General features: G+C 40.1%; 2 protein-coding genes across 3 annotated transcripts; both read left to right on the top strand.

Moving 5' to 3' along the window:
- Window positions 1–377: 377 nt before the first annotated feature.
- Window positions 378–8,497, top strand: gdpd1 (glycerophosphodiester phosphodiesterase domain containing 1). The gene is made up of 11 exons (XM_020641743.3): window positions 378–573; window positions 1,385–1,534; window positions 1,792–1,834; window positions 1,996–2,131; window positions 2,998–3,043; window positions 3,241–3,362; window positions 3,755–3,844; window positions 3,991–4,124; window positions 5,595–5,654; window positions 5,871–5,922; window positions 6,445–8,497. Exons 2-11 carry the CDS (start codon window positions 1,399–1,401, stop codon window positions 6,577–6,579), a joined length of 954 nt encoding a protein of 317 aa, XP_020497399.2. The 5' UTR covers window positions 378–573; window positions 1,385–1,398; the 3' UTR covers window positions 6,580–8,497.
- Window positions 8,498–9,356: 859 nt separating this feature from the next.
- LOC109989823 (protein yippee-like 2) lies at window positions 9,357–22,017 on the top strand. 2 transcript variants are annotated; one of them, XR_002278209.3, is made up of 6 exons: window positions 9,357–9,663; window positions 14,967–15,198; window positions 16,085–16,128; window positions 16,517–16,625; window positions 16,774–17,887; window positions 19,318–22,017. XR_002278209.3 is itself a non-coding variant. In XM_020641716.3 (5 exons), the coding sequence occupies exons 2-5, from the start codon at window positions 15,082–15,084 to the stop codon at window positions 19,405–19,407; spliced, it is 360 nt and encodes a 119-aa protein (XP_020497372.1). In that variant the 5' UTR covers window positions 9,385–9,663; window positions 14,967–15,081; the 3' UTR covers window positions 19,408–22,017. The 2 variants fall into 2 exon arrangements, 1 of the variants encoding a protein (XP_020497372.1); XM_020641716.3 differs by lacking the exon at window positions 16,774–17,887 and having other exon boundaries at window positions 9,385–9,663.
- The last annotated feature ends 2,443 nt before the right edge of the window (window positions 22,018–24,460 follow it).

Raw genomic sequence — 24,460 nt, 5'->3', positions numbered from 1 at the left:
TGCAATGGTACAATCTTTGATCAATACCCTTTGATCAAAGTTTATAGCAAGCACAATTACGTGTACTTTGTCGCTAAATTACAGCTGCAATGGCAGTCTACTTTGGATTGTCTTTTAATATAGGCTATGCAAATAGACTTTGTGTAGCATGTGGTGCATTTTCATACCCATGGTCTTAAAGAAATGAAGTCATTTAATCTGCATTTTTGTTATTTGACTGCAGACTAAGAAGTAGAAAGAAAAGTAAACCCCAAAGATATATAAAAGCTGTCAGTATAAAATTGACGATATGTCGCTTTTATTCTGAAAGTGTGTACTGGCGGAAGAGGCCATTGTTGATGAATTATCTTGAAGCACAAGACGGCGCATGCGCACACCACTGACAGCAGCCGGTTTATGTATTGTCACAGACAGCTGTGTGGATCATAAGGAGCGGCATAAAAGAGGGCACCGTTAATTCATCAGTTTATCTTCATATCAAGGGTCTTGCGAGAACTTCCCTGGACACTTCCCAGCGCATAACGGAGGTTATTCATCAGGAATAAAGGAAACGCTAACAATTGAATGACAAAGGTAAGATTTTATCATGTTGGCTCGACCCCTGCTCAGCTAGCGTTAGCTTCATGTAGCTAGTTTGGCTTGTACGCTAGCGTTAGTAAGCTTGCAGAATAAGTATTATATTGCATTTGTTTATAGATTAGATGATATCTACATTTCATATAAATGTAAACCTGCACACCCAAACAAACACGACAGCTTTGTCTCTCCGACAATGATGAATAACAAAGTTCAAGCCGAGGCAGTAAACTTAATAAAGTCTTATGAAATAAACTGTGTGTTGAATCACATTATGAAATGAGGTAGCCTTGAACTTTGATGTAATTTCGATAAAGTTAAATATCATTCATTTGTTTTCATTTTTGTAATGCATGAATGTTAAGTATGTACAGGATACATTTTCACACTTGCAAAGACCTGTCTCTGTATTTATTAATAGTAATAACTGGTTATTTGATCAAGTTTTTATTTAGGATAGGATAATACTTTATTGATCCCCAGAGGGGAAATTCGGGCATTACAGCAGCACAGTCTAGAAAGCTCAAAAATACACATTAAACAGAATAGATAAGATAAATGAAAATAAAAATAAAAACAGGGGGTCTATACAGTACAAAAATGAATGTTGAAGTTAACTGGGGGGAATTGAGACAGTATTTGAAGAGAATGACAAGATAAAGTGACAAGTGATGATGAAAGTGACTTTATTTACACTTAGATCTGTTTCTGTGTCAAGTAAAAACACAGACACCGCCTGTTAGATTGTTAAACTCTGAGTCTGATTCACTGTTGACATAATCCTGAGTGTCTTTTGATTGTTTTCCAGCTGACTGAAAGAAGATGTGTGCAGCTGTGTATGTCCTGTCGACAGTAACGGGCTACATGCTCACCTCTGCTCTGCTTCTGAAATGCCCGACTCTTTTGCACCGGAGGAAGCGAGAGACTTTCCGCAGCAGACACATTTCCCATCGCGGAGGTGACTCTATCATTATGGTGTCTGCTTTTAATCATGTTTTAATCATTTCATCTCTCTCTGTTGAAGGTTCAGACTTACTGTTGATTGGCAGTTTTATTAGTCTACTGTTGTTTTCTTAGAATATGTAATTATTGGGTTTGGTTATACTGCAATGTATTTGTTACAGTGCTTCCATCAGGCCATTGACCACTGACCTAGCCGTGCACAAAGATAAAATAATCAACCCACTGAAGTCTATGTTTGCTTTTGTATTGCAGGTGCAGGTGAAAACCTGGAAAACACCATGGCAGCTTTCAAGCAGTGAGTAGAAACCGTAGTCACAGTAGTCTTCGTCTTTGACTTTCACACATTTTTGTGAAACATGCTTGTACTTGTGATTATGATAGACCTGAGGGAGGACATTGGTGGGATTAACAAGAATGAAATGTGGTGTTAAATAAAAGGTGTGTTGCTTCATGTAGTGCTGTGGATCTTGGCACTGACATGCTGGAGTTGGATTGCCACCTGACAAAAGATGAAGAGGTTGTGGTTTCACATGACGCCAACTTGCGGAGGTCTACCGGCCTCAACTCCTATATCTGTGACAAGACCTACGCTGTGAGTTTCTGCTCTGCAATTATTCTTTAGTTAACCTGTATTTTAGTTTAAACTGCACTCTGCGTAAAAGAATCACTGTGGTGTTTTAGACCTCCAGTACCGCTGTGGAGATGTCTTTTACCTTCTGTGTTTGGTAAAAACGTATATGCTTCCTTTCCTCAATAAATGCAGAGAAGAAAAGGACAATTATTGAACAATGAGGAAACAATGATTGAGTAAGAATATTAACAAAACACCCCAAGGATGTATGTAATGTGTTTTGCTGCATTACACTCAATCCAATCCAAACTTCTCTTTGTTTGCAAGGAAACTGCAAAAGGCCACGTTAGTATGTGAAAACTTAGAAGTCAAAAGATCCCCCAACAATCTTATTTAAAAAAAACAAAAAACAAACAGCAGTTACATGTTGTGTTTGTGTCTGAATTAGGGAACAACATTGATTGATCATGTGCTTTAATCATATGAGGTCCATACTAAATCACCAGATATGTCACATGCATGATGAACTTTGGCTTGATTTTATTTTTATTTTTTTTATCTGATCCTGCAGAAATTGAGTTAGCCTGTGGATTTATTGTTGCTCTATTCATTCTTAATGTAATAGGCTTTATTTGAACGTGTGATGAAATGGGTGTCTTGTATTTCTTAGAAGCTTTAATGTTCAGCTCTACTATTGGGTGTATGGATTTACAGATTTAATTTGGCACAGAGGGACTAATCACATCATGCTGAGTGTATATATATTTATATACTTAGTTTTGACTGTCATATCTGTAAATCACGCTCACTGACCCCCTCTTTAAAGTTTTGAATGATGGCTGTGATTCTTGTTTTTTTTTTTAACAAATATGTGCTGCTCTTATCAGGAACTGCCTTCATACCTCTGCAAGCTTGGTGTAACTTTCCAGAGAGGTGAGCTTAACATGTACACACAACTGGTCTTCTTAATACAATTCATATGCAGTCAAATTTAAAACCACATTATGTAGTTCATGTTTTTAGCCTCAGTTGGAATGATTGATGAACGTGGGCCAGCGTCCCCTCCTCTGATCATGTTGACTGTTATCTGAAGGAAGGATAGTTGTTTTGACTCATCCTTGACTATGCAGAGTGTTTCTGTGAGGGCGGAGACGACAAGCGCATTCCTCTCCTCAGGGACATTTTTGATGCATTCCCAAATACACCAGTCAACATTGACATCAAGGTCAACAACGACACACTTATCAAAAAGGTTTGTTTGTCTGTGTCTTCTTAAAGTACCTTAACATCTTTTTTTTTCTTTTTATTTGTGGATTTCCAGCCAATGTCAAGTCTGTTTTTCAGACTTACTGTCTTTATTGTTTAAAAACTCTCATGTTCTAACATTGGCCACATTGGCTAATTCATTGTTAATAAAAGTTTGAAAACAAGGCAGATATTGAAACTGAGACCCCGAATCCTGAAAGATTAAAGCGGCTAGATGCAGTTCTTATTTGATCATTTTCAGGATGTTTTGCTAGGTGGGGTCAGACATTTACAAGAAGCAATGTGGAAATACGACCATATCAATTCTTATTCCAACCTTCTGTTATGATGTTTTATATGAAGTTTCTGTAATGACGCCTCTCTTAATGATGCTTGCAGGTCTCTGAGCTGGTTGTTAAGTACGACAGGGAGCACCTGACTGTCTGGGGCAACGCAAGCAACCAGATTGTAAAGAAGTGTTACAAAGAGGTACATTCCCTTGAAAATGAAATCACAGTACACATTCAGTCCTCTCGAAAAAAATGTTTTGATTCCATATTGTTTCATCACTTTCGCTTTAAGAGAATGTATTTTGGGTCATGACATTTAATCTTGTTTGTTTGTGTGTTTGGTAGAACCCTCGTATCCCCGTGTTGTTCAGCTTACCAAGAGTCCTGCAGCTGTTGGGACTCTTCTACACCGGCCTTCTGCCCTTTGTTCCTCTCAAGGAGCAGTTTCTAGAGATCCCCATGCCCTCTATTATTACCAAGTAGGTATAAATACCCATGTTGAATTAGAAACAGGATCAAATAAAAAGGAGATGCATTTCCCAGGAGAGGTCAGCAATTTGCAGGATCGACCCTTTAGTTCTATGTCAGCGGTCGTACCAACACAGACACAAGTTTCACTTTGTCAAAAAGAATCAACACTCTGTGATTATATCAATTCAGTAATATTCTAAAATTGAACCGACACTCGTGTTAACATTGGCAGCTCTTCTTAAGTGCTGACACCAGGGAAAAATTCTTAAACAGACACAGGGATGTAACCACTGACCAACGTTTTACAATATTTCATACTTTATGAGCCAACTCCATCTGATGAACACAAACAAGTGTGACTGCAAGCTCTTGATATCTTCCAGTTAGTGGACGCGGTGCCTCCAATGGTTTATCAGACTGTATAAAATACTCATAACTTTCAGATTCAGTTTTAGTCTTTTAAATGATTTTTGAAAGATGTGCACAGGATTTTACTGAAACAAATTGTACTCAAATACATTTTGGCTTTTTTAAAAACGTGCAGATGTCTTTGGCTCACTGCCCAAAGTGTATCTCAAGACACATTTTTGTGTCTAGAGTGTCTAGAGATAACATTTGTCATGAATTGGCGCCATACAAATAAAGATTAACAGATTTATTGATTGGGTTCAGCCGGTCCATTTTGTTCACTTTTTGCAACGTGTCCTTTCTAGTGTCTGTTATCTGGGCATGTTGCTGTGTGAAAGGTGATCTCACCCAGTGGTTAAAAGAAACATTCACACCCTTTGCCTGGCGAGTGTCGGTCAAAGTGGAGATTAAGCATGCCAGACATTCATCAAGGATCAGGGCTGTTTCTCTATAATACCTCTATTAAGGCCATTATAGAATCTGTGTTGTTCTTAAAAGTTCCTTAATATAAAATCACTCCTCACCATGTTGTGTTTAATAAACTCAACATTTCATTATCTAAATAATCGTCTCTTGTGTTTTGACGTTTCTCCCTTTCCATTAACATCTACTTCAATTAATGATTTCCTTCATTTTCTAAGATTACCTAATTACAAGTTAAATAAAATATTTAGCAGGAAACGTGTTGAATTTGTTCCTTCCTCTTTTATTTGAGCAGAGTGAGTGGTTGTATGTGATCTTAATTCATAAAGGAAGCATTGAAGGTCTGAGAAAATGTTTTCACTTGAACAAATGTTTGTCAACTCTGACTGGCTCAGTAGGAAGAACTTTTCTTTGTCTATTTATTTTTGGAGCTTTTTATGACTTTATATTAGAGGACAGGAAGGTGGACAGAGGAGGAAGTAGGGAGGAGAGTGGGTAATGACAAGAGGTCGGGAAAGAGGTCGGGGCTCAGAGTTGAATCTGTCTACAGCCTCTGTACATGGGAGAAGCGACCTAACCGCTCGGCCAACTGGCACCCCAGGAATGACTTTTCTGAAACTTTTTTTTTTTCTGCTTGACTTTTACAGACTGAAGGGTCCTGACAGTTTGACTCGGGGTCAGCGGCTCCTCACATGGCTCGCAGACACGTAAGTCGCTTTAATTCTGTGGCTCAATCTGGGGTTGTTTGCACGTCACTCTTTCCATCTTGTAAAACTAAGCTGTGGTGTGTTTCACACTGTATTGAACTGATGGAACAGGAGATTTCTAATGCATTTTGACAAAATAAAACCCACATAAATAACTCTACCTTTGCTATACTTGCAAGGTCTTACGATTTCTTTTGTCTTTTTTTTTTTTTGCAGTTTGCTGATGAGGAAAGCTCTGTTTCAGCATCTAACTGCCAGAGGAATCCAGGTAAAGTTGCTGTCGTATACACCTGTGCATACTGATTAATCTTAATCTTAAATCTTAATCTTGTACACAGGTGAGTGAATGCAAAGTGGATTCAGTTTTAATAAAGCTCATTGTGAAGGAGCAGCTAGTGGCCACTTTTCAGTTTATTAAGTTTGCACACTTTTGGTCCGCTCCAGACCTTTTAGCTTCCACCATAAAGCTCTTCTTTTTTTTTTACAGCTAGTAGTTAATGCAATATCGTCATAAACACAGGCACAAGTACAGTCATTGTATCTGTATTTCTTTTGCTTCCAATACGGCTAATATAGAGTATCAAATAATGATCCTGTTTGTAAGGTGAGGGCTATTTTTCCTTCACGCTCTGGTTAAGAGCAGTTACTGGGAATTGTCCAAGACCAAAAATAGACTAGGGTGGCTGTTAACTCTGCTGTTAAAGTACAGAAGCATTTTTTAGCTCTGTCAACTTCCTGTAATATGTGATTTGTGTGTTTTTAACTGAGCGGGTCCTGCCTCTGTTTTCAGGTGTACATTTGGGTGCTGAACGATGAGGAGGACTTCCAGAGGGCGTTTGACTTGGGAGCCACAGGAGTAATGACAGATTTTCCCACCAGGCTGAAAACCTTCATAGACACCAATGGCATCTCTAAGTCCCAGTGACCCCCTTCCTACACACACACACACACACACACACACACACACACACACACACACACACACACACACACACACACACACAGACCGCAGTGATTATCCTTCAACCTGACCTGCCAAAACCAGCCCCTCCACAGGCACCTCACCTTTACCCCATGCATTCCAGCACAGCGACTCTCACACTGTGTAGGCTTCCATGTCCAGCTCTGCAGACTGAACAAAACCCTGTATGTCCAATCATATGAAATCCTCTTATCGGACGCATGTACAGTACCAGTCACATGTACTATGAATCTAAAGCGTGAAAAATAGTAAAAATAAAGAAAACCCTTCTATTAGTAGGTGTACCCTAGATACAGTGCACAGTAGCTATATTATAACAATATAGTATACGGTATTATTGATAATACTGTTACTGTTGTGTCCAAACGTGTGGCTGGTAGTGTATACAGTATATATAACAATATCTCAGTTGAGTTTTTTGTGTGTTTTTTAGGTTCTTGGCACGTCTGATGCTCAAACACACAACAGTGTGCAATATTTATCTTTCTCACACAGCTGCTTCAAAGAACACAACCTCTTTAAGAATATCTTAAAAAACGGGACAAAGTGGTCATTGAAATATTCTGTTTGTACATCTTAATTTTGAATTTATCTACCGATTCAGACTTGAGCTTCTCAAGTCTTGACCTGAAGCTTATTCTTTTATAAATTGAATTAGTTCATTGATTTACGTGAACAACAGTTTGTAGTATAACTGTGTTATGATTTGTTAATGTGCCAATTAAACACCAGAATGATGCGGTTCGGTGTTAGTCATGTAAATTTACCAGCAGCTTTAAATTGAGCTCAGATTTCTGTCTTTAAAAAAAAAACTTTTTTACTCTGACCGTCACTTATCACATGCAATAATACACTTGGCATTTTTTTTTAGCTGGATTCAGCCAGAAATGATGCTACAGGGTGCAGAAACACATGTTCTCAATGAGTTACTCAAGGATTAGTTTCCAATGAGCAGTATGAATACTGAGGTATTTACAAGTCAAAGGCACGTTCAGTTTTAATGTTGACTGCTCTATAAAAAGAAATTCTGTTTTGATATGTTGATTTTAAAAGCTGATGTTTTTTATATTGCTTAGCTGTGTTTTATTATTATATGTCGGTTCTTAGTGTTTGTGTCTTCCTCTTACCTGTTGCTGAAATGACTGAGGCATTGTATGTCCATCAATCAATGTCAGAGAGCGATTTTGCACATGAAATGAAATGAATGGTATTTTTGTCAATTATGTAAACAACAGTGAAATTCGTATTTAAGTGACATGAACACTATCTAAATGTGTGAGCTTTAACGTGTATTACAGAAGCACAGACATGTTTATTGATTGCTTTTTTTTTTGCGGTCACTTGAATTTGAAATGCATTAAAGGCAGCAGATCTCATACTGGGGGTGAGACCATCAGGATTATCATACCACTGACATTCACTAATCCAAATTTGTGACCACGCTGAGGGTCATTCATGAATGTAGTATTGGTTGAATGCATTAAGTGGTGTTTGATACTCTACAGTTAAACAGGGTTGTTGACCTGTGGTTTTGAATTTTGTATTTGTGCAATCACTGAATTTTGTGACTGAAATCATATTTCTTTGAGAGAGCATTTGATTATCTTTGAAGCATACAGAATTACTTACTGACTGCAATATATTTTTGATTTAATCTCGTGGTGCACTGGGTGTTTATTTGTTGTACATGCCAAAATGAATTTGTGTTAAGCCGTTAAACGTGTGATGTTGTGATTTTGACAAGACGTGGGTCTTGGTTTCTTAGACATCAAATGCCTTATCCCACAATGAGTGTGCTTTGCTTGAGGATCATTAAAAAGTACTTTTTTTTAAAATCAATATTAATAAAAACTTAAACATGGTTGTGTGAATTGTGTACAGAAAGTAACTCATAATGTTTGTTAAACGCAAGAAATGTGTTCGACTTTTTGTTGATAGACATTTGTTAACACCTGCAGATTGACAGGAGGTGGCGCTGTTGATTGTGGTGTCAAAAAGTAACCATAATGTAAATGATGCTGAACATGTTTTATTCAGTCAAACCTGCCCAGACAGACATTTAAGTTTAAAGTAATTGGGTGGCAATTTGTAGTTATTTTTAAAGTGAGGATTTCAGGTATTTCCCTACTTTATATTATTAAATAAAACTACACAGCGAGTTCGCAGTCTTTATTCTAGGGCTCTGAAATCCCAGTCACCTTATTGGCCACTCATTTCTACCTGTGTCCAATAGGCTCAGTGTTGCTATGCCTTATCTGTTTTGTGATTGGCTGGGAAAGCTGTCATTTATCCATCAAGACAACGGTCAGTGTGAGTTTTGACAAAGATCGTCAACACAGCCCTCAAGATAGTTCACTGCTCTGGAGCGTCGTTATTACAGTACAGGTTAACACATGACATGACACGATAATGCTATCTCACAACAAGCCCTATAGATGGAAAGTTATTTTTTGATTTCACTGAACTCAACCGCACCAAAATCGAACAATAATGAAAACATGGCACATACTAGTCTTAGAAAATTAGACTCACATTTGAATTTGAGTTAATGTATAATAGATGGATTCGAGCTATTACTGCAACGAATATAACGGGACTTGAGCGTCTTATCTTGTATGTCCACGGAGGACAATCTTTAATTTAATTTTAGTAGGCCTACGTATAACTTAACCTGAAAGAATCAGCCCGTGGAGAGAAAAATGCCACAATATGTTCAGCAAAAATAAGGACTCCTAACTTTATGACGGGATTTCTGCGAACACGGAAAACAGGTGGAGTGAGACCTCTCGCTGCGGCTGACTGTTTTCATCACTCTTTATCTCTGCCTCTTCTAAACTCTGCTGGGCATCGTTTCGCGTCAAAACATTGCGTCTCTGCAAGACTCGCCAGGGCTAGAGACAGAGAGAAGAGGATATTTGCCTGGGAAGGAATGCAAAAGAGGGTGTAGGACTGGCACTGCCACGAGGAAAACGAGGAGGTGCGACATTTCCTAGGCTACGTGGAGAACTGTTTTTCTTCCCTTCAAAGGTAAAAAATATTTCTTCTGCGTTATGTTTCCCACTTTCATTTGCGTCTAAGCACTGTTATAACATATCTTCATGAAGTTTATTCCTAATGCTTTGCACAAATATATTGTCAATGTTTTTTTGTTTTTTTTTAAGCGAGGAAACTTTCAAGATATGTTGCAGCAGATGTTATAATCTTATAGTAAAAAAAAAAAAGGCAAGTTCATTGTTTTTATCATCTGCCAACATCCAAGTTTTAAGTATCTTCATGCCTGGATTTATATTATCTTCGTTGATTGGATGCTGAAGTCCCCTCTACTGTAGAGCTACACAGCACTGAGTGTTTATTATAGGGACACATGTTGTTTGTGTTGGCAGTCCTGCGCCATCATCCCTGTGCACGCGCCTTCTTTGCGCGATGGTGCACGTCAGCGTTGATCAATGCGGGTTATCATGTAATACCATGTGACAACCTTCTGTGACGGCAATCACCTGATTCCCGTCGATATTGTCAGAGTCACTGCAGATGTTAAAGCGCTTTTAAAGTGTGGGCGGCGTGTATGTAGGCTAAGTGTGTTTGTGTGAGTACGTGCATGTGTGTATGTTTCCAGCATTGCTCATCTCAGGCATCCCCGCCATCTGTGCTCCGTGTGGTGGCTGAAGTTCTGCCCCAGATGAAGTGCGCCACTGCCTGTGACCTGATTCATACCAATAACCACACACAAACACTGCAACCAGTAAGCTTCCATGTATAGATATTGATGTGTCACTATAGGCGATTATTGCCACTACCATTCTAGATATGTCAACAACACATGCAGACAGATATTGAGTCGATACACATGGATCAAAGATAGTAGTCAGAGTTGCAGGCCTTGAAAGGTGACCCTCCGCAGACAGACAAAACTTGTAAACATAAACAAAAGTTGTTTACAAAAATGTGCTGCCTAGAGTTTGTTACAGGTCACCTTGCCCTCTTGAACTCACTATCTGCTCACACAACACAGAAATATAGGAAGGTGCGTTTGAATATTTATGTTCCTACCACAATGACCATGCAAGATAATGTGCATTTCCTGGAAGTTAACTTCAGACTTATGTGTCTGAAGCACCCGAAAACAAGCTGCTCTTCTGAGAAACAAAGAAAAATGGTAGAAATCAGTTCTAAGCAAGATGAAGCATAGCAACCGTAACCAGACACACACACACACACACACACACACACACACACACACACACACACACACACACACACACACACACACACACCCGAGATGCAAGAGCATCGCCTCATCACTGAGATTTGATACAAGGTGGTGGAAGAAAGAAGAGTTTTTCCTCCTCCAGTCAGTGATGTCATGCTGCTGTATGCTGCTGGCCTCGGTGTAACACTGAATGAAGAACAGGATGAGAGTACACAAAGTACAGAAATCGTGTCGGTGCAGCTCGTGGGCAGGAAAGGACACGCAGCTCATCCAAGGCTGAAGGGACACACGCTGCTCCTTCCCTCTTTCTTTCCCTGCTCAATTCACCAACTCCCTGCCCCTGTTTGACTCCAATCCCCCCCCCTCCCCGCCCCCCTTCCCATATATTCCTCCCCTCTGCCGTTCTCCTGCTCTCCATCATTGTCAGAAGCAGCAACAGCAGCGGCAGCATCAGTGCGTTACATAACAAAGGTTTTTTTGTTGGGATACAAGGGCCCTTTTGGTTGTGGAGACTCGTGGCACGTAGTCTTTTGTGATGACACCCAGAAATGGCCAGAAAGGACAGCTCGGTGACCTTAAACAACCCACCACAGATCTGATGAATAGACTGAGTGACAGCAGTAAAATAAATATACAAACAGGCTGAGAGGCATGCAGACAGCTATGCAGACAGAGCTTCATCCTGACCTGACAGTTTTGCTAATATTTTCTGCTGTTGTCTGGAACGCTGTGATCAGTTCCTCCAGTCATCTAATCAAAAGTGCAATTTCTGTGCAAAGAGGTTTTATTTAGCACAACGCTGCCTGGGTTGACTCTTTGTGTCAGCATTTTTGCAGAGTGTCAGCATCTTCTTCGCACAAACAGTGTTGCCTGAAAATGATTCCCAACCATGTCCAGCCACCAAGCAGAGAGTTGCCCTCTTCTTTGAAACGTTTATTTAAAAATTTCAAACAACTGTTGAGCCTCAGACAATTTAAAACAATCACATGATGTTCTACTAAAAGCCTCAACCTGCTTCCTCGTATTTTTAATACTTTCTGATTCTTTTTAAATGTATTGACATCTATAAACGCTTGAGAATAAGCATTACAACAGGTTACAATCTGACATGTGCACACAAGATAACTAGTTATCTGACTTTAGGGGCTCTGTAAACATACTTATTGAAAGACAATACACTCTGGAGCTGCAACTCACCATTTTTACTTTGTCACTAAGTCTTCTGACTTTTTGGAATCCAATTGTTTTATTATTCATTCTCTGAAATTTCATAAAATTGGGGATTAATGTTTGTGGCAAGTCCACAGACTCTTAAAATGTCTTATTTTGTCCAACCAAAAGTCCTAATCCCAAAGAAGAAAAGCAGCACAGTTTATTTCTTTCTTCTTGAAAGGATAATCCAAATGTTAAATTGCACAAACACTACATTAAAACGTATTTCTAACCACATGCGTATCCAGTGCTTAGTGGTTATTTAAAGCCACTGTTGTTACAGCTGTAATGAGGTGATTCTTCAGAGTCTCACTGTGGATTATACACCGAGAGAACTCCACATGGATCAGTATATATGTGACCCGTGAGTAGATGTGTAGCAGGAGCAATGTTTTAATCCATCAGGGCCGTCGACTGTCTGCCCGATAAGGTCACATTAGCACTGTGATGCACTTCTCTAGATGTGGGTCAACTGAAATAGCCTCACAAGCTTTTTCTATAGCTGATAGTTTTAGTAAACATTTGCCTCAGCTGTGATGGACACCTTCTCGTCCATTCAAAACATCTACGTTTTAGTCACTCAGTCATGTCTTTTATCCTTAGTGACTCGTAGCACGTGTAGCGCTAGTATAAGGGCTTAGAAGGGCAAGCTTTAATTTAATGTAATTACATTCTAGGCTTAAGTTTGAAGCTTACATTTGTAGACAGTACCTTCGAATACCAAAGATTGTTGAGCTTTAATCCGGCAGCTTTGTGCAAATTTAAGAGATTTTCACATTTCACGATCTCTCAAGTGTCCAACAATGAAACCCGAACATGTCTGTTTGGGTTCATACATTTCTAATGGGTTCAAACTTAATAACAGGATGGAATATTTGAAAGAAATCTCAGTAGACTGGATTCTTGATTAACTTCTCCCTTGTGGTAAGTCCTGAAATGACCGAGAGGATGAAAGCCACTTTGGGTAAAACGTCACTCTGTGTGTGCGTGTGTCAGGGGTCGACTCTGACAACTGTACTGAGCGTGTCTTTGTGCCCCAATCCCACGCCGCTGGCACAGAGTCAGAGGAGAGTAAACAAGGGCACGTCTCACTGTCTAATTTATTTCTTCCCATCAGTGTTGTAGCCACTATCAGCGTCCCTTCGAACACTAAAAACAATAGTCTGGCCCCGCTGTAAAATAAAAGAGGCCTCTCCTTCTCCCTTCTGTTTGTCCTGAAGTCAGAGAGGCCTCCTGCTCCCATTCACCATTTTATTAGTTTTTCCAGATGGTGAAGTACAGGCAGACAGGAAGAAGAGGAGACACAATAGTACTGCATTATGTGAAGGTGACAAAAAAAAAGCCATAAAAACCAATTTATTCAAGTTTTAACGGAATCTTACAAAGTTATTATCCTGCTATTTTGGTTTATTTATAAAGGTTATGTTTTTAAGTTCGGAAGAAAACAGTTAAAATAGGTGTTTACACAGTAAAAGAATATACCTTAAGTGAAGCCTCACAACAACTTTATGGAAAATATCAGTGGTTAATCAAACTAAATACAATTTTGTTACTGATACTTCATGAAGAAATCACAATTCAAATTGCATTAAGCAATAAAAACACTACATCTTGCACTTTGAGGAAGTGCGCTCAGGCCCTGAACCATTTAGTTTCTCATGTACAGTTAGTAACAACAGACTCCTGCCCTCCTGGCCCGAGAGTCTGGGACGCGTTCCCAGGCCAGCTCACTAATCTGCTCAGTCACCAGCGCACACCAGCAAAGTATTTTAAGGGCTTGGTCTGTTCAGATATCATGGAGCGAGCAGAGCACGATCCTCACAATTGTGCTAGGCTAAGCAGATTATCTCTGCAGCCTCATAGACTTAAACACAGACTGTGAACTAGTGGAGCTGCCTGTGTGTCCTGCACTGAGCTGAAGTCAGTGCAGGACGGTTTGACCACAGGCTAATGGAGACAGCCACAACTAATGACTGTTTTCATTATCAAATTCTGCAACCACATGTTCTCTAAATTAATTATTTGTATATATGTCCCTGAAATAATAAAAACTAGTGGTCAATACACATCATATTTTTCTAGAGCCCATTTTGATATTTTGTAACTAGATATATTTTGTAACTAGATACCTTTGAGCATATAGTCAATAGACTATATGCTCAAAGGTATCTAGTTACAATAGTATAAAACAAAGGACAAACACTCGTATTTAGGAAGTACAAATCAGAGAATCTTGCTCTTATTTGGCTCTAAATCCATGCTAGCAGCCTGCTTACAGGCTGAGCTAAATACTAATTTAGCTAGCCAGCACACAAACAAAATGCTAGCAGGACAAAGTTTAGCAGACAAAATGTTTACTATGATCAATACTGTATTTTTGTTTGCTAATTTGCAATAAAGACACAATTTAGCTGAAGCTAATGGGCACTGCATGTAAAGTAAATGTAAAGACAATGTAAAGTAAATCAATTGCCAAGGGAGTATTAGTGGGGTTTTTGTTTTGTTTTTTTGGGCGGGGGGGAATAAATGTAAACCAAAAGTTTAGAGCTTTAAAGTATGAAATATTAAAAAGAATCCTCTATTAGTGTTTTTATGTCCCCAGCAATGAGTCAGTTGTGGCCTCTGGAAAAAGGTGGTTGAAGCTACCTACTGAATCTCATCTCATTGAGTGTTTTCAGCTTGAATCTGAAACACAGTGAGCCTGGCACAAAGGCTCGTAAGTATGATGCCTCGTCACATTCTAGCTTTGATGTTGTAAGAGTTTCACAGACGCGAGCAGGTTGCAGAGCACGCTGTAATCCCATCAGCAATTATTCACCTGTGGCTCATTTTCCAACGGCAGATTGAGGAAGCAGCTGTTACCCAGCCATGTAACCACAAGCTGCTCGTCTCTCCTCCCTGTGCTCAGGTGTTCGCCTCCCAACCCACCGCCCACCACGGCCCTCACCTGTGTGTTGCGGTGCTTCCCTTGTGAGCCGACCTGGGCTGGCAGTCCCTTCTTGCACCGCCCGCCAACACCGCCCATGGTCAGAATGACGCGCTCCAAGACCTTTCAGGCATACCTGCCGAGCTGCCACCGAACCTACAGCTGCATCCACTGCCGAGCTCACCTGGCCAACCACGACGAGCTCATCTCCAAGGTAACCCAGCAGCGACAGATGCACTTAGTTACAGTGACCTAACTCATCTTACCATCAGTGATTGCCCCCGGTAACCATTAGCAGGGTGCTTACTTTCAGGAAGCTAATTATTACAGGCTGAAAGCAGTACAAGATTTGTTTTTACTTTAAAAGCAAATGGGCTAACTATTAAGGTTCACTCTAAATATATTATTATTTATTATTATTATTCCTGAAACAATAAATAGAATAGAGTAGAATTTAACATATTTGACAGTAATTTAATGGATCATCTTCAAGGTTTTAAAACCTGGAGGTTGGATAAGGAATTACATAAATAAACAGCAGGCCTGACACCTGTATGTTTGTGATAGCCACCACCAGACACAAGCATGTGGATGGATTATGTTATAAGCTGGTTTGTGAATTGGATTATGAATGCACTATCACTTTTTCCACTTGCAAATGTGAAAACACTGCTCATCTGTGCACAGAATCCTTCAGATGGTTGTAACACAGCTGCACTACATGGATCAGTGTAATGTGTATCTCCAGTAACAGCTTTATAGTTTTGAATAAAGCTGCAATAAAGGAATGCATTGCTAACATTAAAGCTACCTCTGCATTTGTCTACAATGATGTTATTAGTGGCATATAGGCTTTAACCTGGGAGACGAAACCTTCTTAACGTAAATGTTAAAATAGATAGATAGATTAAAAGTACTTTTAGAAAATAGTAACCTCTATTAAAGCGTAGGCTCGTCTCCAACCAACATGTGGGTGTTTTTTTAAAGAAACCGTGACTGAAGCTTCATGGCAAAATTAAAGCATGCCTGTATTAGTTTATAGAACGATTATACTGATTGAAAGGATTTTTGTTTCAGCCTTTTCCTATTTATCTCTGCAGTCGTTCCAGGGCAGCCAAGGCAGAGCCTACCTGTTCAACTCAGTGTGAGTATCCCTCTCAAAAAAAGCATTTCAACGCACTTGGCTTTGCATTTGATGTAACGTGTTAGGACAAAATGTGCTGCATGCAGGTTTTGGATAGGACAAAAGTGAGCTAACACACTCTGGTTAATAATATTGTTTTTGAGGCCTTTGTCTTGGAGCGCTATCATTATCAGCTGAATTGAGTGTGAAAATGAGGCTGTTTCAATCCATGCTCCCCTCTGTATGCGTGGGTGTGAGGCAGTGACTCACTCTGAGCACATCATACAGTACTAGCAACTTACTGGTAAGGTACTTGCACAGAATAGTATTTCACAACTTCTCTCCTCTCTTTCTGTGCCTCCCTTCCTCTCCAACTTTCCTCCCCACAAACCCACTTTCCCTCTTTCAGGGTGAACGTCGGGTGTGGCCCTGCCGAGGAGAGAGTTCTGCTTACAGGCTTGCATGCTGTAGCGGATATCTACTGTGAGAACTGCAAGACAACCCTTGGCTGGAAATATGTAAGTATCCCTGGCTAATTTGATGCCGAGTGTTACACTCCCTGAATTCAAGGTTAGAAGAAGATAAACCAGGAGGTTGTTATTATAGCAACCCCTAACTTTATTTCCACCCTAATTATAGTTCTCCTGTCTCCTCCTCTTCTCTCAGGGTCAATGCAGTGGTGCGGCTGTGGGATGAATTAATTATGGGAAGGATTTTTTCCAAACAGATGGGGATAGGGAGCAGAAGTCTATCTGTACTATGTTGTGTTTGTGATGAGTTTTTAATGTTTTGTGGAAGGGGGAAAAACATCTAGACATTTTTTTACGCAACATTAGAGCCATATATACAGCCAAGCTGTGATATAGCATGTCAAAACACATGTGCACAATGTCTTTAGTGGTGGTGTTTTTAAGTCCCGTGTCAGGGTAAACTGAACAGCATCAACACATGTTGGCTGTCTTCATATATCATCCTAGCTGTCACTGCATGTGCAGCTGTCACTGGTGAACCCTGTCAGCATTGAGGTTACAGAGTATACAACATAGGGCACTGTAGACTGTAGCCTTAAGGGGTGAACACACACACACACACACACACACACACACACACACACACACACACACACACACACACACACACACACACACACACACACACACACACACACACACACACACACACACACACACACACACACACACACACACACACACACACACACACACACACAGTATCCTTGTCGTTTGACTCCTGAGAGGGCTCCATTGACACACACTCTTTGCCTAACCTCTAACCGTAACATTCAGCGCTCACATTAACTGGACTCTTTAACCTTCCAGGCTAAAAATATTTTTTTTTCCTTATGACGCCTGGTGAACACCTGGTGAACCAGCTTTAAATGTAGATACTTTTCTGGGTAGTAACTATTCCTGTCAGGACCCCAAAGAGGTCACATGCAGGCTCAAGCACACAGACACAAGATATGGCTTAATGGAGGGCTGCCATTAATATCAGCAGCAGCAGGATTGATTTCCTGCAGCCATCAAAGTTCTATTGAGGCTTGACCTACTGCACTTCTAAACTGAGAAATCTGATAACATTTCCCTTTCAGCTCTGAAACAAACAAAAAGACAACAAAAACAAGGTTGAGTCACTCCCCAGTCAGAGAACATTTGTGCCAGTCTTCTTACTTACTGTGACACTGCTTTCCAGAGGCTTCATCATGTGTGTGGATGGTTTGGAGCAAGTACTAAGGGTTGTCAATGGACTAGGACAGAGGGTATAAGATTTTCTTTTGTCACTTTTTCACTGTTGATTTCTCCTTTAAATATAAATATGCCTTCACTGATTTTACTTCAGTTTCCAAAGAGGCCTTTCTCAGCTTAGAAGCTAGGATAAAGTGCTTCCTGCTCTCATTGTTAGTTACTGGGGCCAGACAAATCCAAATTTGGAAATATGGGCTGTGTAACTTGAACAAATTTAGATGTGATTAGCAAGCAGAAGCTTCTGCAGTTTAACTTGGCCACACGAAGAGAGACATCTGTTGACTTAAAACATTCCTATTTAATCATTAAAACATCTGAAGTGAAATTTAACAGAAAGGTGCCAATACAGAGTTTTAAAATTAGCTTTTTGAGAAGTTTCTTTAAAAAGAGTTTACAGCCGTGCTAATAACTCTTTAAGGCAATACTCGAGTTCCACGTGAGCTGAATGCTAACATGTTACCATGCTCACAAAGACAATAGTGATGCATAGATGTGACTGATGGTAATCAGATATTGATTTTGCCACTATCATAGCTAAGATGGTTTTATTTATACTGCCAAGGCAAATAAATACTTGACAAAGAGTATCAGAATCAGAAATACTTTATTAATCCCAGGGGAACATTTGGTTGTTACTGTTCTTAAACGCAATACAGCAGTAGGAAATATAGAAATAATTTAGGAATGTAAAGATTAAATAGAATAGAGATAATAAAATGAGCAATAAGTACCAAGTAAGATTAGAATAATAAGCTATGGACAAAGTGCAGGGACTAGTTTTATAAAAATAACTTGCCACCTAGCATCAGCAAAGTATTTTAGTAAGCTAGGCTAATGTCATTTATACAGTCATGCTGTTGAAATGTTTGACATCTTCATGAACGTATTGAGGAAGAAATGAAGAGTTAATTTGAAACGATAATATTTAAGGAGTCAAATGATCTGCTTTAGTGTATTGAACAACACTAAATGGAGCAAGCTCAGACCTCAGACCAGGTTTTCTGGGATTTATTAGAAATCCCATTCTCCAGAGGAATGGATTAAACACCTTACAAATACATGTTGCAGCTTGCAAAATGAGATCAGTCCGATCTGTTTTGGCTCTTGAGGCTGTGACATGTGGCCTTTAGTGTTTGCAGTTTATTTGGTGGTTCAAGACACATTTCTGTCAGCATTAGGTATGATCCTCTCCTCTGCAGTGCTCAGTGACGAACGGTTATATAACCATCTTCCAAAGAGCCAGTAGCAAAGACTGAGTCAAAGAGTTTATCATACAGCCAAATAAAGTGTTGGAAGCAGGATTTTATGGTACCTATGTCTTTTTCAAAATATTCTACTCCTTGTTAATAATACCAACATTTTATTATGCTGTATCCATCTTTTATATGAATCAGACTCTGTCTCTCTGTCTCCCCTTTCCCTTGTCCTCTGACACACCCTCCAGGAACACGCCTTTGAGAGCAGTCAGAAGTACAAAGAGGGCAAGTTCATCATCGAGCTGGCCCACATGATCAAGGACAACGGCTGGGACTGACGCATGAGCAGTTGGGACACAACCACAGCAAAGGGGAGAGGGGAAGGGGGGGCTGGATTACTGGATGGACCGACAAATGGATGGATGGGAGGGAGGAAGGATGGGGGTCATGTGTGGTGAGTGAGTGTGTGACTTTGGTTTGGCTGATTTACCATTAACCTCTGTAACTCTCTGCCCCATCCCTCCCTACCATGCCTCTTGAGCTACACCCACCCACCCACTCAAACACATGATCAATACATCAAGGTCCCAGACATCCCAGCTTGACAGAGACGGACTAGGCAGCTAGCAGGACTAGGTGACTGGCCAGCATGATAAGATGTATCATGTTTTTTTGTTAGTTTGTTTTTTACTGAAACATTATTGCTTTTAAAAATGTGGCAACACTCCTTTTATAGCTGCTAGGAAGTCCTTCAGAGGAAATGTAGCCAGAAAGAGGCCGGTCCGACAAGGTTCACTGGCTTTGGTTGAAGAGCTGCAGGGCATTCACTCTGTCACCAGCCTGAATGAGATGACCTAAGATGATTATAGCAAATCCAGCTGATCGGGGCCATGCCAGCTGGGCCAGTGATGAGGCCTGGCACTGAGCCTTGGAACTGAGGCTCGAGCACATGGACGTCGGGTTGTGGCAGGAAAGGAGGGGGAGCTGGGGGTTTGCAGGGATTGCTGCCCACCAGGCCTCTCACTCAACATTGCAGGGGGAGGAAGATTCTGATCCAGTTATGCAGTGGCTTTCATGGCTTTTGGCTGGGATCCACTCTGTGACTTGCCAGCAATGCAGCTCAGGATGGGGCAGGGTGGGCCGAGAGTGAAAGAGATATAGGCAGGCAGCCGCCAGCGCAATCCGTCCTTTGTACGTCTGGTTCAGAGAACACATTGCTGCATCCACCGTTGGTTTTTTGGCTGGGTTGAATTACACAACATAAGCGCGTCTCAGGTGAACAGCTCTGGCTGGGATTCCCAAATGTTCTTGAGCGTTGTGAGCATCTTTTAGCTCTTGTATGTTGATTAGCCAATGTGAAAGAGCTCGGCAGGTACAGCAGGGCAGCTAATAATCAGTCAGACACAAAAGTTCTATTTTCAGAGAGTGACAAAAAATTGCCAATGCATGACTGGTTTCATGGGCCCACAGAAAATACAAATAGTAATATAGTATAAAACACACAAATTAAGAAATTCCCTTTACTTAAATATGAAGGTATGCAGTATACAAAACTGTTGGGATGTGACACCTACATGAAGATATAAAAAAGGTCAAAAATGACACAAAAGATCACTCTTTGGCTCTCTTTCAGTCTGGGATGACTTCTGATTAACTGCTGTTAAACTGGCATTCACTGACTGGCTGTTAAAATCACCATAACAAACCACAATAGGAAACATTGTGCTTGATGGATAGATAGACCCTCTTTTGTTCTTTAATTCACCAACATATTCTCTCCTTTGGTTTTGACCAGTTTTAAAATCATGTCTCTTTTGATTTTTTGCGGAGTTCAATAACTTAGTATTCCTCATGCATCATGGGCCTTAAAGTTTCAAAAACCTGGGTAACATTTAAGGAAACAATAGTTTTGCTCAGGAACATTGATACAAACTTTTATTTGCAAAGGCCAGGATCTTACCGTACGCGCCGGATGTGTCAGTCTTTGATGGAAATGTATTATTTTCAGTTGAGAGACTCTGTCACAGCTGCCTCCATCCTGTAGTAATGCAATATTAATGCATGCACAAAGTCAAAACAGGTGTTCTGACCGGTTTTGTGCCCGGTCTTCATCACTTTTTTTTTTTTTTTTTTTTGTGAAAGGAACATTTAGTTTGTATTAGAGGTGCAAACAAATCTTGTGCTGTAATGCAACATCGAATCTCAGTCCATTTGAGCTGTGAGATCTTTCTGTGATGGCACCAAAAGCAAAACTGATTAAATGTGATTCTGGTTTAGAAAAGCAAAATGAGTTTGCCCTCTTTCTGTCTCACAATGGTTCCCCATTGTTACAAACATTGCTTGAGATGTTGCCCGGTAGTATTCGGCGAGTCCTCTTCAATACCCTTCAGTTACAACCAAACTTTAACAAATGACTCTCTTCAGTAACACCTAGCGGCTGACTGCTCAGTCAGAGGCTGCCACTTTAAACCAGCACAACCAAAGAACCCTACCATCGACAATAAATTGACCAAACAAAACATCTCATTTTGCTTGGGCAAAGAGTTGCTACACATGGGGGTGTACTGTGTATAGCTGAAAGCCAAGGTTGTGGATAGCCTTTCTCTGTGATATAAATATATATAATGCATTATGATTTTGTAAACAAAAGATCTTAATATATGAATATATTCTATTTACTGTATTCATCACGAGGATTACCATTCAAGTCGACCTCTGTGTTACAGACTGTAAATAGTGTTAATGTATTGTGTTTTATCTATGATCCATATGATGATGAATGAATGATTTAGGTCATGTCATGCTTTCTCTCTGGTACCCCACATTGGCTGTACGATAATACTTTTTTACTGAAAATGTTTAAATTTTAATGTCTTTTGTAAAGGAGGATGCTGATGTTGACTGTATATCATTGGATCTTCATCTAATAAAATGCACCTTGATATCTGTATGAGCTACAGGGTTTGTTTCTCCTTAAGCAACAGTACATTCTTGGCATTGGGGCCACTCAAATAGGCCACTCAAATGATAAAGACGTCACATCTTTATAAACCTGGGTGGCTTACTAGCATAAGAAATGAAGCTGCACGTTTTGAGATAGCTTTAATTGAATTCCTTATTTAGTTAAGCACCAAAATCTAAAATTGAAGTACTCGGTCTCGAGACCACTTTTTGAAGGTCTCGTCTCGGAATCAAAAGCATTTTTTACTCTGTCTCAGACTGGGTGGACTCCGGATTTTAAATCAAGACCTCCACTGACAGTCTATTTCTAAGTCATTGCTGTGATTAGAAGGAAAATGCCCCTTTCTGCAACCTTGGTCTTGGTCTTGACTTGGTCTCGATCCCTAAATGTCCTGGTCTTGTCTCGGTCTCGGAGCACTCTGGTCTCGGGTATGTCTTGGTCTCGGTTAGTGTGATCTTGACTACAGCACTACCAAAACTACAACGCCTTTCAAACGTCACAATGTAACAGTAGATTTCTGATATAAATGTACATGTGAAAGTCGAGATAATCCTGGTGACATTAATACGCTTATCTTCTCACGTTTAAAAGGTCAACTAAAGCTTTTGACCACAACCACATACAACAGTAATGAAATCCTGCTCAAATCTAACAATGACACAGCGTCTTTACAGACTGCAAACAAAAGAAACATACATGTTAATGTGAGTGGTTACAGTTTGAAGGTTCTTTGTCTAAATGTGTATAGGATATAAAAGTTCTTAAACATATCAAGATCATTCAACAACCCTGCTCTGTCTACAAAAACAGAAGTTTCTTGATTCTTCCACTGCCCTCAATAACGTTAGTTTAGTCTTTTCAAAAGAAATGTGACTGAAGGTGCTTAAACAAAATCACAGGAGGACTTTTCGGCTGCTACTCTATTAAGTTAGGCGTCCCAGATTTAGAAAGACTTGTTTATCTTTCGGTGAAGGCCTTCCTTTCTTTTCCATTATCCCTCCTCTCTGCTGCTAAATGATACCCCACCAGCTAGTTAGGACTTAGTCATTGTTTCTTGTTTTTCCCAGTACATTGCTATAACACATAAACTGTATATTAATGTTAATGGTATTGTTTGGAGCCAAAACTTCAGTTTGACTTTTACCAAAAATGGTCTGCATTTACCACATGTTAACTTCAGCTAAAGTTAACAAACATAGGCACAATGGCTGCTGTTGTCAAATTTGAGAGCCTTCAAATCGATTAAATTGAATATTGTGCATCATTTTCTTTTTGCACCTGACAGGAGAGAGGGCAGTTTAAGCGAAATAATATTATTTTATTCTATACAACACCAACTACAATAGGACTTGTAGGGTTTGTGTAAACTAAGGCATCAAAGCACAAACTTTATCTGTGATGGTGTCATTTTTTGTCCCCATGGTAACCAGTGCATGCTATTTCCACTCAGTGGGGCTTAGAAAATCAACAGCAACACCTTTGTTCAAAAAATAAAGTGAGGATGGTGCTCATGTTGTTAGATTTGAAGACATGTTTGATAGTGTGTGTGCGTAGGAGGGTTATGTGAGGGTGGTGTTAGAGTCACACCTGTTAGTCATACATTAATCAGGCTTCTCGTCATGCTTATTTTGCTCCCCTACCACCAAATTCTCCCTCCTCCTCTCCATAAGTCCCACTCCTGTTTGATCACATATCTTACTTTCCTTTCTTTCCTCCCTTTCATTTCAGTAATCATTGTTCATCCCTCTGTCCTCCTCTGTCTCTCCCTGTAGTGTTGTTTTCTGTGATCCTCCTGGGCTGATTTCTCTCTCTGTCCGACTTGGCTGGCTCACTCCAAATCTCACTGCAGCAGATGGTGTCATGTTTGCATTGGGCAAGGTCTCCTAGCAACCCCTTTTCTCTCATTCCCTCCTTCGCTCTCTCTCTGGTTCCTAAATCGGAGCAGCGGAGGCGTTGGTGTCATGCACTGTCTGGGTCCGCCACGCCCACCCCTCCTGTTGTCTCTTTCATTGACCTGACCGCCTCTCTGTGTTGTTGTTTATGTTTGCATCTGTGCCTCTGTCTCTCCCCAGGATGCAGAAGTAGGGCAGGGGCCGGCTGTCTGGATTACTATACATGTGTTATGATTAAATTTGATGTGAAAATGGACAGAGTAGGACAACCAATTTGATTCTTAACCCTACGTGACCTAGATTTTAACAGATGTTCACATAACATATGTTTGGTGGATGCTAACATCGGTGTTATTTGGGATTTAAAGAAATTGTACCCACATTCATAGTATTTCTAGATAAAACTTGCACATTTCTGTTATATATATTTAATCATTCAGGGATCTAGAATTTAAAAATGCTGTCATCATCCTGTAAGCCTTTCTGTAAAAGATACATCATCAGGTCTGCATGTAGACTCATGCGACCCTGTGAATA

Source organism: Labrus bergylta, chromosome 11 (assembly GCF_963930695.1).
Source record: "Labrus bergylta chromosome 11, fLabBer1.1, whole genome shotgun sequence".
Lineage (NCBI taxonomy): Eukaryota > Metazoa > Chordata > Actinopteri > Labriformes > Labridae > Labrus > Labrus bergylta.
This window is presented reverse-complemented; position numbering and strand designations above follow the sequence as displayed.